The sequence below is a fragment of the Ornithorhynchus anatinus genome, chromosome 3, assembly GCF_004115215.2.
Source record: "Ornithorhynchus anatinus isolate Pmale09 chromosome 3, mOrnAna1.pri.v4, whole genome shotgun sequence".
NCBI classification, from domain to species: Eukaryota; Metazoa; Chordata; class Mammalia; order Monotremata; family Ornithorhynchidae; genus Ornithorhynchus; species Ornithorhynchus anatinus.
Window position 1 is genome coordinate 117,194,832 of NC_041730.1, and position 19,148 is coordinate 117,213,979.

Sequence of the window (19,148 nt, forward strand, 5' to 3'; positions counted from 1 at the left end):
ATCTGTTTCCTCGACTTGGTTTCTTTCTTTTTTAGAGTAATTTCCATAAAGAATTACCACCCGAAGATAAGAATTATAACTCAGATGCTGCAGTATCACAACAAGGTAAGACTGTAATAACAAGAAATGATGGCATTTCTCCAAAGACTTTCCATTTCCCATTTAATTTTCCCCTCACCCCCAAGACTCCAAAATCTACCTTTTATATATAAGATAAAAAGAAACAGATTTCCTTGGAAATGGTCTCCCACGAATATCTTAACGTGCATATCCCAAAGTAACAGTGAGGCCAAAATAAAAGGATTGTCTATTTACAAATTAATTTGATTTGAATGCCACCATGTATGGAAAAAGCCAAGGTCATTTTTACAATTTTGCCAAATTTAATTTGACTCCTTTTTTTCCCTGGTGCCTCATATGTCCATGATAATAGTCTCCTGCTCCCAAATCAGATACCACTAGGGTTTGGAGTTGTAAACTGGAAAATTTAACAATTCTGGAGGCAATTGGAAGTTTAATTTTTTAATTCAGATACATTGATTTTTGTTAATTTTGGTTTTATGTTCTATTTATGGTTCACACAAACCTGTGCATGGACACTGTTTTTTCACTAGTATTAATCCTTTCCAGTGTGTGTACATAGTACACTGCACACAGTAAGCGCTCAATAAATTCGACTGAATGAATCAAGTGATAATTGTGGCACTGAAGTAGATATTAGCTTAGAGATCAGACATAGTTTCTAACCCCCATAGGGTTCACAGTTGGATTTATCCCCATTTTACAGATAAGGAAACTGAAACCTAGAAAGAGGCATGGCCTAGTGGAAAGAGCACGGGCCTGGGAGTCAAAAGGATCTTGGGCAAGTCACTTATCTTCTCTGAGCCTCAGCTTCCTCAATTGTAAAATGGGGATTCCGTGCTTGTTCTCCTTCCCAGTTAGACCATGAACCCCATGCCGGACAGGGACTGGATCCGACCTAATTAACTTATACCTAACCCAGAACTTAGAACAAAGTTTAACACATAATAAACGCTTAACCATTAAGCATAATACCATTAAGCAAAACCATTACAATAGTAAGCAAAAATACCATTAAAGAAATGGTTAAGAGGTTTGTTCAAGGTCACGAAGTTGGCATGTGGCGGAGTTGGAACTCAGATATGAATCTTCCGATTCCCAGATCCATACTCTTTCTACTAGGCAGTGAATATAAATGGCCAACAAATGCACAACATCACAGCTATTTTTAGTATGCATAACAAGATGCTACTTAATTTTAGGATACAAGTTTATCCCGTGGTATAACCAAATTATGTTCCTTGAAAATGTGTTTGTGTCATAAATGGTTATTTTGTGGGATTTGTTTTCTCATAGACTTAACGTTCTGTAGATTAGGATCGGTTTTGTAATCTCTGGAAAACTAATATGAAATTCCTTTGCATGATATGTAATGTAATGATAAACATGCCAAAATCGGAGCAATTCAAAGTATAACATTACATCAACTAAGTGTTTTTATATGATTATAAATCTTTCAGGATGTGGCAGACATTGAAGGTTGTTCTACTGACTGTCACACTGTTGTATCAATTTTAATTAAGATCTGCCCAGATTAGGTTGAATAGCCTTCTCCTTTACTTCATTAAGGACCTTGTAGCAGGCTAACCTCTTCTTAACATCTCAGTGCCTCTTTGAACTCCTCTCTCATTATGCTATTAGTTGTAGTAATATTATTTATTGAGGCACCCATCAGGCGCTGTATGTTGTACTAGCTAATTGGAAAGTTGAAAGCAAGCAAGTAGCATATTCCTGCCCACATCAATCAATCAATGGCATTTATTGAGCACTTAGTATGTGCAGAGCACTCTAATGGAGGAGATAAACGTAAAGGCATTTAAAACAGAATAATCAAAGTAATTCACTGAATCATGTCTTCAATCGTAATTATAAGATCATCTATTTTCTTGAAAATTCATGTGACATTTTTTAACCTTAAGATTTTAGTTGGTAGTAGAGAAATGATTACTTCTTTACCTGTTTTGGAATCTTGGAATAAGGCACAGGATTGGTCAAGTTTAATGGGATGTTCATGGAATGGTTCCTCTGAATGAAGTACATTTAACTCAACAACAACATCATTCATTTTTAAGTCAAATAGCCTCCTCAATTCAACAACTTCTTTGCTTATCTACACATGAGATGTCTTCAGTGCCTTGATAATCTGAGACAAACTGCACAGAGCTTCTTCCAAGATTCCTTCTTTGTTGATTGCTTAATTTCACTCTTGGTGGGAAAAGGCTGAGGGGGATATGAGCATTACATAAATGCACAAAATCAGCTGTGAATTACAAATCCAATCTGATTCAGCCACAATAGATTTTGTCCAGTTTGAAAAATTTTAAGACAAACTAAACAAATTTTAGTTAGTCTTTTTTTTTTGTTTGTGTGTGTGTGAAGAGGATTAAACAAAAAACTGATTTGTATGGTAAAAACCTAATTCACACACAACTATAAAACTTCAAACCCAGCTATAACTCATGAAGGAATCTAGAAGAATGACTTAAATGTCAGACTTTCTCCATTTTCCTTTGCTTACTCAATATTCAATGTGATTTTTGAGTCTGCAGAAACTGAGCTGGAGAGACTCTGATGTATGTTTGGTGAAGATCTTTAAAACCTAATTCATCCCAATCGTAATCTTAGACCACAGAGGAAGTTCCAGAATTGAACTTCCACTTCCAGAGAATGAGCTTATATTTCAGGCCATTTTCAGATTTTTGAAAAGTGTGACATAGGGGTGCACGATTTAGGGGAATAGGTAATGGGAAGGAAGGGATGTTTTAGCCTTTTGTCTTCTTCCTGTGATTTGATGATCTACAAAATACCATACAGTCTTTCCTCCCAAATGCAATATTCGCCCAGTTAGCAGATCAGGGAGACCCTAGGAAAACAGGTTTGGGGGAGGAAGAGTAGCAAGTACTTCCTGTTTCCATTTGCAATTGAGCAGGTTCTCTTAGTAATGAAACCTTGGGATCCGAGTCCACTCTATACCTGGGTTCAGGTGTCTTATCTAACACAATAACTCCCTGCTGTATAGATATTGAGAGAACTCCCTGTTCTTCAAGCCTCATTCCCCTTATTATAGGGAATCAGGAAACCAGGGAAGACTTTCTTGTGCCAATCACATTGGTACCATCCCATTATTTCTTAATTGCTGGCAAAGGCTGACCCATTATTGGATATGGAGTCACACCAGTGGCCATCACATCAAGTGAAGCCTGCTGTCAGTGATGGGCCGATGGCTTGTGGATTGTTGCCCATCTCCTGCCAATAGCCAGCCCTCAGCAGGTGGCTGTCACTACCAGAGCTTCACATTGCAAGGCAGATGGTTTTGATGGGTGCCGCTGCAGTTCCTATTCATTTGTTGATAGTTGGACAGTCAGTCTCCACTCTACAGAACACACCACTGCCAACACTGATGACTCAAACTCTAAATTCTCCAAAGTTGTTTCACTGATTGCTCAGTAGATGAGATTTCTACAGTGTTCCTTCCTGTAATTCTGCATTTTCAAGACTAAAATCTTGGATTAGTAGATTACATAAAGAGGGAAGTAATAAAAGGCAAACATTCCAAGAAATCTTTTTTAATAATACTTGTTAAGCGCTTGCTATGGGTCAAACATTCATTCATTCATTAATTCAATCATATTTATTGAGCATTACTGTGTGAAGAACACTGAACTAAGTGCTTGGAAAATATGATTCAGCAATAAAGAGAGACAACCCCTATCCACACTGGGCTTACAGTCTAGAGCAGGGGGAAGTAGATGTGAAAATGAGTAAACAGGCATCAATATAAATAAATAGAATTATAGATATAAAATATATACATAAGTTCTGTAGTGGGGAGGCAGGAAGAGCAAAGGGAGCAAGTCAAGGCAACACAGAAGGGAGGGAGAGCTGAGGAAAATGGGGCTAAGTCTGGGAAGGCCTCTTGGAGGAGGTGTGCCATCAGTAGAGCTTTGAATGGGGGATGGGTGATTGGTACATTTGAGGAGGGAGGGCATTCCAGGCCAGAGATAGGATCTTGGCCAGGGGTCGATGGTGGGACTGGCGAGATGGAGTCGCAGTGAGAAAGTTAGCACTAGAGAAGCGGAGTGTGCAGGCTGGGATGTAGAAGGAGAGAAGGGAGGTAAGGTAAGAGGCGGCAAGGTGATGGAGAGCTTTGAAGCCAATAGTGAGGAGTTTTTGTTTGATAGTGAGGTTGATAGGCAACCACTTGAGATTTTTGAGAAGTGGGGTGATGTGCCCTGAACATTCTGGAGAAAGATAACCCCGGCAGCAGAGTGAAGTATGAATTGAAGTGGGGTTGGGAAGGTTGGCAGGAAGTTGGGAAATCAGAAAGGTGGTTGATGCAGTCATCCAGCCAGAATAGGATGAGTGATAGGCTGATGCAGTCATCCAGTCAGGATAGGATGAGTGATTTTACTAATATAGTAATGGTTTGGATGGAGAGGAAAGGGTGGATCTTGGCGATGTTGTGAAGGTGAGACCGGCAGGCATTGGTGACAGATTGGTTATACGGGGTGAGTAAGAGAGTGGAGTCAAGGATGACACCAAAGTTATAGGTTTGTGAGAGGAGAAGGATGGTTGTTCTGGTCACAGTGACCGTAAAGTTCGGGAGAGGACATAATTTGGGAGGGGAAAATAAGGAGCTCTGACTTGGACATGTTGAGTTTTAGGTGGCAGGAGGACATCCAAGTAAAGATGTCCTGAAGGCAGAAGGAGATGCCTAGAGGGAGGGAGAGAGAACAGGGGAGGAGATATAGATTTGGGTGTCATCCACATAGAGATGATAGTTGAAGCTGTGGAAGCGAATGAGTTCTCCAAGGGAGTGAGTGTAGATGGAGAATAGAAGGTGACCAAGAACTGAAACCTGAGGAACCCCTTTAGTTAGGGGGTAATAATTATGGAATTTGTTAAGCACTTCCTATGTGGCAAGCACTGTTCTAAGTGCTGCAGTAGATACAAGGTAATCAGATTTTCCCAGGTGGGGCTCACAGTCTTAATCCCCATTTTACAGATGAGGTAACTGAGGCATAGAGAAGTTAAGTGGCTTGCCCATAATCATTACACAGCAGACAAGTGGCAGAGTTGGGATTAGAACACGCATCCTCTGGCTCCCAAACCTGTGCTCTTTCTGGAAGGGGGGACAAGGAGCCCATGAAGGAACCTGAGAATGAATGGCCAGAGATAAGAGGAGAACCAGGAGAGGACAGAGTCAATGAAGCTAAGGTTGGATAACGTGTTGAGAAGGGGATGGTCCACAGTGACAAAGGGAGCTGCAAGATTGAGGAGGATTAGGATGGAGTAGGAGTCATTGGATTTGGCAAGAAGGAGGTCATTGGTGACCTTTGAGAGCGTGGTTTTAATGGAGTGAAGGTGGCAGAAGCCATATTAGAGAAGGTTCAGGAGAGAGTTGGAGAAGAGGAATTTGAGGCACTGAGTGTGACGACTTCCTCAAGTAGTTTGGAAAGGAAGGGTAGGAGGGAGGTGGGGATAACTGGAGGGGGCAGTGGGGTCAAGAAATGGTATTTTTAGGAAGGGGGAGATCTGGGCATGTTTGAAGGCAGTAGGGAAGAAGCCATTGGAGAGACAGTGCTTGAAGATGGTATTAAGGAGGAGAGGAGGGAAGGGGCAAGAGTTTTTCTAAGGTGTGAGGGAATGGGGTCCGGTGCTCAGGTGGAGGGAGTGGCACTAGAGAGGAGACAGGAGATCTGTGAAGATACTGTTGGGAAGGATGGGAAAGTTGAAAAGAGGGCTGGGAGGAGGGGGGGTGGTGGAGGGGGAGGGGTGATTATGGGGAGCTCAGACCTGATTGTGTTAATTTTATTAATGAAATATATGGCCAGATAGTTGGAGGCAAGGGATGGGGGAGGTGGGGAACGGGGAGCCTGAGAAAAGACTTAAATGTCTGGAACAACTGACGAGGGTGATGGGCAGGTTTGTCAGTAAGGGAAAGAAATGGTTTTGCCGGGCAGAGGAGAGGGCAGAGTTAAGGCAAGAAAGGACAAACTTGAACTGGACAAGGTCAGCCTGATGTTTAAATTTCGCCAGCAGCATTCAGAAGCTCGAGCGTAAGAGGGAAGGAGTTGGACAGTGCAGGTGATCCAGGGCTGTGGGTTAGTGGTGCGAGAATGACAAAAGGATAGGGGATGGAGGGAGTTGAGTAGAGAAGTTGGTGCTGAGGGCATCCATTGGTCATCGAGTGGGTAGAATGGGTATGGAGGCTATTTGGTTGTGATGTGCTGAGAGAGATGGATAAGGTTGAGAGAGCGGAGATCTCTGTGGGGGAATAGTACAGAGGGAGGAGGAGTGTGGGAGAGGAGGTAAGTGAGAAGATCGTGGTGAGAGAGAGGGATTTCAGAATTGGTGAGGGTAGAGATTGTGCAGTGGTTAGAGATGATGAAATCGTGGGTGTGTCCAAGTTGGTGGGTGGGAAAGGTGGGGTTGAGCAAGAGGTCAGCAGAGTTGAGGAGTGATTGAAGACAGGCAGCAGAGGGTTCAACGGGTACATCTATGTGGATGTTGTAGGCTCCAAGGATCAAGGTGAGCATGGACAAAGAGAGAAGGAAGGTGAGAAAGGGGTCAAAATAGTTAAAGAAGTTGGAGGTGGGACCTGGGGGGTGGTTGATGACAGCACAAGAATCTGAAGAGGGTGGTAGAGGCCGATGATATGAGCTGCAAAGTAGGGGAAATAAAAGGAAGGGGAAGGAAGGATGGTGCGAAAGCGGCATTGGGACACGAGAAGGAAGCTGAAACCTTCTCTTTTCCCAGTGAGTCTGGGGGAGTGTAAGAAGAAGAGGCCACCCCTGAAGAGAGAAGCATTTTTCTAATAGCTGGGATAGGCACAAGTTAATCAGGTCAGACAGAGTTCCTGTCCTGCAAGGGACTCTCAGTCTAAATAGGAGGGAGAACAGGTATCCTCATTTTACAGCTGAGGAAACTGAGCCACAGAGAAGTTTAGTGACTTGTCCAAAGTGACACAGCAAGCAGTTGGCAGAGCCCGAATTAGAAACCAGGTCCTTCTGACTCGCAGGCCCATGCTCTTTCCAAAAGGCCATTACTTTCATTTTCATTTATTTCTTCATGTATTTCAAAGGAGCTTTTTAAGGCTTTACTCCACTTGTAAATTGAGTTTAGATTAAAAACTGCTGGCCATTTGGAGCCTCCTTCAGATGAATGCTGAGAAGTATGTTTTCAAGAAACTAAGTTGAATTTTAGCATCCTCGACAACCAAGCAATTCTACAAGAGAATGTAGTCTGATGCAGCCGTTTTCATCTTGAAGGCTTACTTTAGTTATTGGAAAGTATTTAAGGGACCCTCCATTTTCCCATTGGTCATTTTTTTTTTTGCCTAGCCTGCTTGATTTTAGTCGCAGCCACATTTACTTCAGTCCTTGATCTAGAGGTAGGCTCTGATTTCCATAATACCAAGAAATCACCCCACTATGAAAGCTTGAAAAATGGAAAAGTGTTTCAGGCCTGCAAGAGTTTAGGAAGGAGGGAAAGAAATAGTACGGCCTAGTGGAAAGAGGACAGTCAGGCCTGGGAGTCAGAGGACCTGGTTTTTAATCCCATCTCCACCTCAATGTCCGCCCGCCACCTAAACCTCAACATGTCCAAGACTGAGCTCCTTATCTTCCCTGCTTGCCTGCTATGTGACCTTGAGCAAGTCACTTAACTTCTCTGTGCCTCAGTTTCCTCATTATTTTTTTTTTGGTATTTGTTAAGTGTTTACTATGTGTCAGGCATTGTACAGAGCACTGGGTAGATTCAAGGTAATCATGTTGGGTATAGTCCATGCCCCACATGAGGCTCACAGTCTTAATCCTCATTTTACAGGTGGGGTAACTGAGGCATAAAGAAGTGATTTAACTGTAAAATGGGGATTAAATGACTGTTTTCCTAACCTCAAACTGTGAGTCCCACGTGAGACAGGGTCTGGAAATGACCTGATTATCTTGCATTATCATTATTGCTATTATTGACACAATTATTATTATTAGTAATCATAGTATGAATTGTGGTATTAAATGCTTACTATGTACCTGTATCTACCTCAGCACTTACTACTGCACTTGGAATATAGTGAGTGTTTAAGAAACTAATTACTATTATTGCTCTTGTTTGTGCTCTTACATTACTTATTCTTCAGCATATAGCTCATGGAAGAAATACCATAGTCTCCAAGAGGGAAATGAGAAAGCTAGCTCTGACACCTTTCTAAGAATTTCACTGTCCTCCAAACTAAGCTAAATCCAGTCAAGAGGCATAAATAGCTAGTAACACCCATAGGAGCATCATATTCCAATGGGAAAGACAACAATCTGTGCAAGTGCGACTTGGATCATGGGTCTCTTGCGGCTCGTAGCCATTACATTGAATAGATAATATTTATTAATAATTATTATGGTATTTGTTAAGCGCTTATTATGTGCCAGGCACTGTACTAAGCGCATGGGTGGATACAAGCAAATCAGATTGGACACCATCCCTGTCCCATTTTACCGATGAAGTAACTGAGACCCTGAGAAGTGAAGTGACTTGCCCAAGGGTACGCAGCAGACGAGTGGCAGAGCAGGGATTAGAACCCATGAGCTTCTGACTCCCAAGCCCATGCTCTATCCATTATGCCATGCTTGCTATGTGCCCAGCACTGTTCTAAGCGCAGGGATAGGTACCAGTTAATTAGATCAGACATAGTTCCTGTCCCAAAGGGGCTCATAGCCTAAAAGGGAGGGAGAACGGGTATTTTATCCTCATTTGTCAGGTGAAAAAACTGAATCTTAGAGAAGTTAAGTGACTTCCCAAGATCACATGACAGGCAAGCAGCAGAGCAGCAGTTGGAACCCACACTCTTTCCAATAGACCCCATTCACAGTGCTCAGCCCAGGGTAGCTCATTGTGTTTTGCCAAAGGCCAGAAAACAGGCACCCCAAGCCTACCATCCAATGCTTTGCTCTGGTCCTTGGCATGGTAACAGGATAGGAAGCTCTGGAGCAGGGAATAAAGTGGAGCTAGCTTTTCAGAGATAAGAGCCACTAAAAAACTGGTATTTGTTAAGTGCTCACTATTTGCCAGGCATGGTACTAAATGCTGGGATAGCTACACATTAATCAGGTTGGATACAGTCCCTTTCCCATATGGGGCTCACAGTCTTAATCCCTGTTTGACAGATGAGGTAAGTGAGGTAAGTGAAGTGACTTGCCCAAGGTCACACAGCAGACGAGTGGTGGAGTCAGGATTAGAACCCAGGTCCTTCTTACTTCCAGACCTGTGTTCTATCTACTAAGGCCATGCTGCTTCTCTGTACTGCTACTAAACTGCTACTGAACTATTGAACTGCTGGGGTCCGAAGCCAAGAACTAGCCAGGTGATCTGAGGTGCCTGTTTACCCCATCTTTGGAAAAGTGCTACATTACCCACTGAGTCCTCTTCGGGCCCATCATGTCCAAGGCAGTGATGCAGATCATGTTTCTGAGAGCGGTCACCACCTTTGGTTAGTTTTGACAGCTGCTGCTCTATGAATCGATCTATCAATCCTATTTATTGAGCATTTACTGTTTGCAGAATACTGTACTAAGCGCTTGGGAAAGTAATATATAACTGAGTGGGTAGACATGATCCCTGCCCACAGTGAGTTTACATTGTAGAGGGGATGGTGAGTGGTGAGTTTGCATTTGGCCTAGCTGTATCAAAGAGTACAGCAGGCTGAATATTACACAAGACACAACTAAATAATCATATTAAATTGTTTCCCTGTGTATTTGTCATTTTGGGGCTAGCAGGACTTGGTGACTTAAAGCTAATGAATAAATATCCCATGAACATCCATGTCTTCCAAAAGGAAATTTGTTCTTAACTGGAGAGAAGCAGAGCCACAATGCTAGGTACAAGAAACTTCCCTTCTTACTTTAGGAGAAGCAGCATGAACTAGTGGATAAAACATAAGTCTGGGAGTCAGAAGGACCTGGGTTCTAATCCCTGCTCCTCCACTCGTCTGCTGTGTGACCTCGGACAAGTCACTTTTCTTCTCTGGGCCTCACCTACCTCATCTGTCAAACAGGGATTAAGACTTTGAGCCCAATGTGGGACAGGGACTGTCCAACCCAGTTACGTTGTATCTACCCCAGTGCTTAGTACAGTGCCTGGCACTTAAACACCACAATTATTATAATTATAATTATTATTATTACATTCTTTTTGTATTCTCTGAATTAGAGGAGTTGTCCGAGACCCCAAAGCTCTTCATCTGGACTTTCCACCAGCTCAAAACCTCCATTTAAATGAAAGCAAAAAGGAGCCAGAAACAAAGCGAGAATTCAAGTTCTTAGGGCAAAACATCTATCTGTTTTGTTTTCATGCTCCTCCCTTTGCGACCTCTTGTCAGGGAATGGAGACAGTATCCCTGCCAGCAGGGAGAGCAAAGGCAATCCAAGGAATGAAACAAACTTGAATTTCATGTGTAATGACATGTAAAATATGTCTAAATAAAGAACTCGAACCAGATGGCAGATGGAGGCTCTGCAGGTCTGGGTTGGGAGCAAGCAGTCTGACTGAGTTATACAGGTTGGGTCATTTCAGCTGACATGAAGCAGAGGACAGCCTCTTAAGAAAGAAAGCTTCCTGATAGCACCTGACCTATCTGTTGTCTTGAATTTGAAGGTTTCTCCTCTCTGGTCATTGTAGATTGGTCAGCAATCTACGTTCTACACAGCCCTCACTATTTTCCATATGCGTGTTTCTCCATTCTTCCCACATGCGGTGACAAAAATAAGACATTTTCCAACCCAACTTCGAACCAAAGCAGACGTCAAGTAGTTGGGTCACAGTAAGGTTTATTAAGCCGCGTGGCTCGGTGGAAAGAGCACAGGTTTGGGAGTCAGAGGTCATGGGTTCGAATCCTGCCTCTGCCACTTGTCAACTGTGTGACTGTGGGCAAGTCACTTAATTTCTCTGTGCCTCAGTTACCTCATCTGTAAAATGGGCATTTAGATTGTGAGCCTCACGTGGGACAACTTGATGACCCTGTATCTACCCCAGCGCTTAGAACAGTGCTCTGCACATAGTAAGCACTTAACAAATACCGACATTGTTGTTGTTGTTAGATTTCAGAGCAACAGGCAAGGAACTGAACGCAATCTCCAAACTAGGCTAGGAATAGTGAACCATCAAATGGAGGGTTCTTTGATGTTGGGGCATTTCATGCCCAAAATGATTTGTTGTGGACTTTCTTCCTTTCCAGAAGGATTTTGTGGGGACAATATGAGATTCTAAATGTGAAGTGCTTGGGCAAGATAAAAGCTCTATACAAATTCATAGTGCTTTGGTTATTATTAATATGATCATTTTTATTGTGATGGTTACTCTCCACCCAATAATAATAACTACGGTATTTGTTAAGCGCTAACAAGGATCACATCTACCGACTCTATTATATTGTACTTTCCTGATAGTACAGTTCTCTGCACATAGTAAGTGCACAATAAGTATCATTGACTGATTGTGTATCAACCAATTAATCAATCATATTTATTGCACGCTTACTGTGTGCTGAACACTTTACTAAGCACTTGAGAGAAAACAATATAACAGAGTTAGTAGACAAGTTCCCTGCCCACAAAGAGCTTACAGTCTAGAGGGGGAGACAGACATTTATATAAATAAATGAATTATGGATAAGTACATACGCGCTGTGGGACTGAGGGAAAGGTGAATAAAACGTGCAAGGGTGACGCAAAAAGGAGTGGGAGAAGAGGAAATGAGGGCTGGATCGGGGAAGACTTCTTGTAGGAGATGTGTTTTTAATAAGATTTTAAAAGTGGGAAGTGATCGCCAGTCAGGTATGAGGTGTGAGGGCATTTCTGGCCAAGAGCAGGACATGGGTGAGAGGTCAGTGGTAAGATAGATGTGATTGAGGTACAGTGAGTAGGTTGGCTTTAGAGGAGCAAAGGGTGGAGGCTGGGTTGTAGTAGGTTGTAGTAGCTTATGTTTTCTGTGAAGCTGTGAGCCTGTCGTTTAGACTGTGAGCCCTTTGTTGGGCAGGAATTGTCTCTATCTGTTGCCGAATTGTACATTCCAAGGGCTTAGTACAGTGCTCTGCACATAGTAAGCGCTCAATAAATACAATTGAATGAATGAATGAATGAATGAATGAGCAACCACTAGAGATTCTTCTGGAGTGGGGAAACATAGACTGAATGGTTTTGTAGAAAAATAAGTAGAAGCAACATGACATAGTGGAAAGGGCAGGGGCTTGGGAGTCAGAGGTTGTGGGTTCTAATCCTGATTCTACCACCTGTCAGCTAAATGACTTTGGGCAAGCCACTTCACTTCTCAGTGCCTCAGTTGCCTCATAAGAAAAATGGGAATTAAGACGGTGAGCCCCACCTGGGGCAACCTAAATTAACATGTCCAAAACTGAGCTCCTTATCTTCCCTCCCAAACCCTGTCCGCTCCCTGACTTTCCTGGCACTGTGGACAGCACTAGCATCCTTCTCATTTCACAAGCCCACAACCTTGATGTCATCCTTGACTCTGCTCTCTCATTCACCCCACACTTCCAGTCCGTCACCAAAACCCATCAGTCCTACCTTCACAACATTACCAAGATCAACTCTTTCTTTTCCATCCAAACTGCTACCGTGCGGGTACAATCTCTCATCATATCCTGACTGGAATACTGCATAAGCCTCCTTTCTGAGCTCCCATCCTCCAGTCTCTCCCCACTTAAGTCAGTAATTCACTCTGCTGCCCGGATTATCTTTTTGCGGAAATGCTCTGGGCATATCACTCCCCTCCTCAAAAATCTCCAGTGGTTGCCCATCAACCTTAACATGAAGCAAAATCTCCTCACTATGGGCTTCAAAGCTCTCCATCACCTTGCCCCCTCCTACCTCATCTCTCTTCTCTCCTCCTACAACCCAGGCCACACACTCCGCTCCTCTGCCGCTGGTAACCTCCTCACTGTGCCTTGTTCCCCCCTGACCTGCCACTGACCTTGGCCCATGTTCTACCTCTGACGTGGAATCCCCTCCCTCCTCATATCTGCCATATTAACTCTCTTCTCCTCCTCAAAGCCCTACTGAGAGCTCACCTCCTCCAGGAGGTCTTCCCAGACTATACCCTCCCTTTTCCTCTGCTCCTCCTCCCCTTCCCATCATCCCTACTCCCACCCTCTGTTCTACCCCCTTCCTCTCCCCACAGCACTAGTATATATTTGTACATATTTATTGCTCTATTTTATTAATGATGTGCATTTATCTATGGTTCTATTTATCTATTTTGATGGTAGTGCTGCCTGTCTACTTGTTTGCTCTGTTGTCTGTCTCCCCCTTCTAGACTGTGAGCCCATTGTTGGGTAGGGATTGTCTCTGTTTTTGCCAAATTGTACTTCCCAAGTGCTTAGTACAGTGCTCTGCACACAGTAAGCACTCAGTAAAATACAATTGAATGAATGAATGAACCTTGTATCTCCGCCATCACTTAGAACAGTGTTTGTCACATCGTAAGCACTTAACATTCACCATCATTATTATTATTATGATTAAGTATGAAGTGGGGAGAGACAGGAGGCAGGGAGGTCAGCAAGGAGGCTGATGCAGTAATCAGTGTGGGATTGGATAAATGCTTGGATTAAAATGGTAGCAATTTGGATGGAGAGGAAAGAGCTGATTTTAGCTATGTTGCAAAGGGTGAACTGACAAGATTTGGTAACAGATTGAATAGATGGCTTGATGAGGGAGATGAGTCGAAAATAATGCCAAGGTTACAGTGCTGAGGTGGATACAAATAATCAAGTGGGATCTCATCCCTGTCCCACTTGGGGCTTTCAGTTAACAGGGATGAAAAACCAATTTTTGAACCCCATTTGATGGATGAGAGAATTAAGGCACAGGGAAGTAAGTGACTTGTCTCAGGTTAAGCTTCAAGGCAAATGTAGAGCCAGAATTCATTCATTCAATAGTATTTATTGGACGCTTACTATGTGCAGAGCACTGTACTAAGTGCTTGGAATGTACAGTTCGACAACAGAATTAGAGCTCAGGTCCAGTCCTGGGCTCCTTCCATTAGGTCACCCTAGTTCTCTGCTTTCTACCAGCTTCTTCACTCACTGGGTTGATTTCCTGTATATGGCAGGTTCAGATTCTCTTGGCACAGGAACATGTGTGCATATCAACAAGGCTGAAAAAGATGAGCGGAGCTTTCCCCAACCCACTGACTAAGAAAATGCAACTCAAGTTATCACTTGAGACTTGAGGCTAGGTTGGGCTACCAGGACTACAACAGATGGGCAGGAAGTCTTTCTGCTAATTCTGTTGTATTCTCCCAAGCATGCAGTGCACTCCTCTGCACATAGAAAGTGACCAATGGACACCATTGATTGATTGATATGGTCCTGAGTCCTAAATTATGAAAATGGAAGCAACCTTCCTGAAAAACAGAAACTCCTTTCCATCACCTTTAAAGCTTACTCACTCCTGTCTTTCCTACTTCAGGCCAGTCTGCACAATTTGCTTTTCTAACACCAACCTACTCACTGTACCTCAGTCTCATCCATCTCACCACCAACCCCTTGTCCATATCCTCTCTGGCCTGGAACTCTCTCCCCCATAATATCTGACATACCTCTATTCTCCTTGCCTTCAAAGCCCTACTGAAATTCCAATCCCTCCTCGAAAAGGCCTCCCCCAACTAATCCTTCATTTCCCCTACTCACTTTCCCTTCTGCATTACCTACACACTTGGATCTGTAGCCTCTAAGTACTTGGTATTCACCCCACCCTCTCGTCCATCTCGTCCCCTAGACTATAAGCTCCCTGTTGGTGGGGAACGTTTTTACCAACTCTGTTGTATTGTGCTCTCTCAAGCATTTAATACAGTGCTCTCAGCAAATTCTACTGATTGAGTGATTAATTGAAAACACTCAATCAATAGGCTTTATTGAGAACACTGTACCAAATACTGAGAGATTGATTGAAAACACACCGGATTCATTTAATACACACCAGGACCAGGATGGGTGGAGCTAGAAATTGAGAATACAGGCCTCCTCTCTCGGGGACTCTAATTCACAATGTGATAATGCTCTGTCCTTTGCGAATCAAATGCTGAGCAGAATTTCTCACCTGGCTCTTCATTTTGTGCTCTGCACACTATAAGCGCTCAATAAATACAGTTGAATGAATTTTGGCATTTCGATTCTCTGTGCCTTAGATCATCCAAGTGTTGTGATGATAGATGATATTTATTGTGTTTCCTCTTTGTCAGGACTGCAGGGATCATAAGGAGATCAGGTATATTATCCTCCTTTTGTAGATGAGAAAGCAGAGACGGAGTGAGGTTAAGTGATTAGCCCAAGTTCACACAGCAGGCAGAGTTGGGATTGGAACCTGGGTCTCAACTTCCAATCTCATGCTCTTTCCACTATGCCAAGCTGAATCATCCTGAGAAATGTCTCTATTTAACTGGAAGGCCACCCTTTCCATCTGTGGGCTTCTAGGATTTGGGGTTTAGAGGAGGGACTCTCTTCACTTCCAGGGAGGTCGCCCTCCCATTTATATTACTGGAACTCAGGAGAACTAACACAGAGCTTGGCTAGCAGGGTAGCACATTCCCATCCTGTACATCTTGACTGAAGGAAGATGAAATGCCCAGGAATTGGACCACCCAGCACCGTACAATACTTTGGAGCTCCTTCTCCTTCTCCACCCTCTCCCTGGAGTTCCCCCCCCCCCCCCGCCCTAGGCCTTTGCTGCTAGCGGGAATGACTTACTGCTGCTGTGCATTGGTCCCCAGGGTAGTGGATGGTTGCGGCCCAGACTGGGCTAACGGGTGGCCAGAAAGCCCAGGGCTGATGAGTGGCCAGGACTGGTGCCTCCCGAGCTCATGATCCAGTCCCAGGAAGAAAGGAAAGAGCATCTAAGGAAGTCTCCCGCAACGGGAATGGACAAGAACCAAAGTCACAGCTAGATCCCGGCAACCACCGTCCATGACTCTGGCCCCTGACAGATCTGCGTGTTGCCTGCCCAATCCCAAACCAGTTTAGGAATTGGGAGGGGGAAGCCATGATTGATGCCCCCCCCCCAAAAAAAACACACGCACTGCCCCAGTCAGTATGAGATCCTGGACTCCACCTCTTCAGACATCTCTCTTAATATGGCCCAACCTAGAAGGACCCAGGCGTAGTGGATAGAGCCGGGGCCTGGGAGTCAGAAGGTCGTGGGTTCTAATCCCAACTCTGCCACCTGTCTGCTGTGTGACCTCGGGCAAGTCACTTCACTTCTCTGTGATCAGGTTACCTCATCTGTAAATGGGGGTTAAGACCCATGTGGAACAAGACTGTGTCCAACTTGCTTTGCTTTTATCCACCCCAGTACTCAGTACAGTGCCTGGCCTACAGTAAGCACTTAACTAATACCACAGTTTCTATAATGATGGTATTTGTTAAGTGCTTACTATGTGCCAAGCACTGTTCTAAGCGCTGAACACTTATTACTTACAGCTCCGCAAACAGCAGGGAATGCAACACTGGATATGAGGGTTCGACTTCCAATCTGCCATTCGGTCTTGGCCACGTTTCCTGAAAGAGTTAAAAAGCAGGGCTCTGTACCTCTCTGTTTGTTTCCTCAGGCCCATCTGCTCAATATCCCAAGCTGGAATTGGAAAGAAGGAGATGACGCGATCTGCCTCGCCGAACTGAAGCTGGGATTCATCGCCCAGAGCTGCCTGGCGCAGGGCCTCTCCACCATGCTCGCCAACCTCTTCTCCATGAGGTCATTCATAAAGGTAACGTCTCATCTTATTAGAGCGCATTAGCTCGCGATTCAATTTGTCGTGGGGTTGAGTAGAGAGCAAGGCTTAAACTCAAAACAGATAGACGTGCATTAACCACTTTGGTCAGGAAGAAATTCCTCGTTACGGATTTGGGCAGAAAGCCAGATTCTTTCAAAATTATGTTTTTATTTTTATTTGGCACATCCATGGCCATTAAATGATTGTTCAAAGCACAGCCCTCTTTTTTTTAGATAAACCACATGTTTATCTATCAACAAAGCCTCTGCTAAAACAAAAATATGATTTATATGCATTCCATATGGCACCGAAGCGCCTAAAGAAAAGAATTATCATTTTGCTCTTTTACATCAAGTGGCTGGTGGACCTCTCACTGTGCGAATAAATACAGACCATGTGTTTGAGCCGAAGCCCAAACCCCAACAACATAATTCATTTATTTATTTCTTCACAATCAAAGAACCCGGCAGGGCTTACATGCAATGGTTATTTGAACATACAGTATCATGATGCTCCCCCTCCTTCAGGTTGAGACCCCTGTCTGCCCCAGCCACTGCCCATCACCGCCAGTCAGTCCTGACTCTTCTCACCCACAGACTTGGCTGTGGGACCACCCATTCTACCTGGGGGGAGGAAAGACACACCACATATGCTCGGATGCATTCAAAATCCAACGTTCACACACAGAACCTAGCCCATTTACCCCTCAGCAGAGACAACACAGTATGTTGGAACCGAAATCGTGGAGCTAGTTTTGGACTTCTGAGAGTGTTGCACATGCCTAGAGAGCATAAATTGACGGTTGAGATCATCAACATAGACCCACTTGGAAACTGAAAGAAATTTGTCCACTTCAAACATAGTCAACAGTGTTTGACCTCTGTCTGCTGAAGAGACTGAGAATGCTGGTATATAACATGTAGCCCTTTTATGGGCAAGTGTTGGTGGAAATCCAGGGACACATTGGCTTAGTAAACTTTACTGCGCAATTATTCTTGAGATGATCAGGCAAGCTCCATTCCTCAACCCATCCCCCATAGATGTAGCCCAGACCAGTCTACATGGGGACCAGTCTGCTAGGATTTTCTTGGAATCTCAATGAACTGGGCCAGTCCAGCCCTTGTGGATTCCCTCCTATAGTGAGCTGCATGCAGTGGATTTGTGTGTGGGATCTAAACGGTATGGGATGTGAGAATGAGAAGGGGAAAAGCTTTCCATCCTCACTGATGCCAGATTCAGTTCCTAGTAGTGCTGGTTAGTGAGAAGAAGGAGCTGGTAGGCCCAGCCCCCTCAATATAAGGGCTTTATATTGCCCAAATAATGTAAATCCTTTATATTCTCCTCCTCTGTGACCAGTTGAGTGGAGGTAAATTTATCTCTGGCAGGAACTGGCAGCAGTTGTCTGAATGTTTTTTTGGGTGTTTTGTTTTTTTTTGGCAGTTGAGATTCACTTAGGAAAGTCTGAATTCCTTTGGAAGAGTTACTGGGGAGACTCTATTTATATGGCAGGAATGCATAGATATACACTCCCCTGCCATTTTAGTTTATAAGAAGTAAGAGTATTTGCCCTGCTGAATGAGTCTTCTAAGAAGTGGATTCTAGAAGGTTCTTTTCCAAATGGGAAGCAGTGTGACCTTGTGAAAAGATCAAAGACTCAAGAGTCAGAGGACCTGGGTCCTAATCCCACTTCTGCCACCTACCTGATGTGTGGACTTTCGACAGGTCATTTAACTTCTCTGTGCTTCAGTTTTTTCATCTGTGAAATGGGAACTGAATACCTGTTCTCCTTCCTATTTAGATTGTGAGCCTGATGAGGGACAGGCACTATGTTCGACCTGATTATCTTGTATCTAACCCAGTACGGTGCTTAGCACAATGTAGGACCTCAACAAATACCATGCATTTTACTATTAGTATTGTTAGTAGTAGTATCTGTATTGGGATTTATCATTATTTATGTATCAATAATATTAATGACCCAGAAGTCTTGTTTCTACCTCTTTAGTTAAGAGCTGTCAGGAGACTCATGCGTCCTTTATTCTAGTACACGATGACTCATCCTGTAGGGCTGGTGTTTCACACTAAGATTCCTTCTCTTGGCAATAACATTTCAATGTTCCCAACCCAGCCCCACTTTGACTGCCTTTTGAGAGCTGGAATGTCTACTAGGCTAAGAGCAACTGGTCTCTAGAGTTACTTTCTGTATGTGTGTTTATTTTGTATGTGTGTGTTTGAGAGAGAATAATAATAATAATAATTGTGATACAAGATAGACAGACACAGTTCCC

At 43.6% G+C, this 19,148-nt stretch overlaps 1 protein-coding gene across 19 annotated transcripts in view; it reads left to right on the forward strand.

Moving 5' to 3' along the window:
* Positions 1 to 19,148, forward strand: part of KCNMA1 (potassium calcium-activated channel subfamily M alpha 1) — an 879,166-nt gene that overhangs the window by 646,598 nt on the left and 213,420 nt on the right. For all 19 annotated transcript variants that reach the window (XM_029059250.2, XM_029059251.2, XM_029059252.2 and 16 more), the window contains exons 13-14: positions 36 to 105; positions 16,699 to 16,854. In XM_029059250.2, coding sequence (XP_028915083.1) covers positions 36 to 105; positions 16,699 to 16,854 — 226 coding nt within the window. The remainder of the gene's footprint in view (positions 1 to 35; positions 106 to 16,698; positions 16,855 to 19,148) is intronic.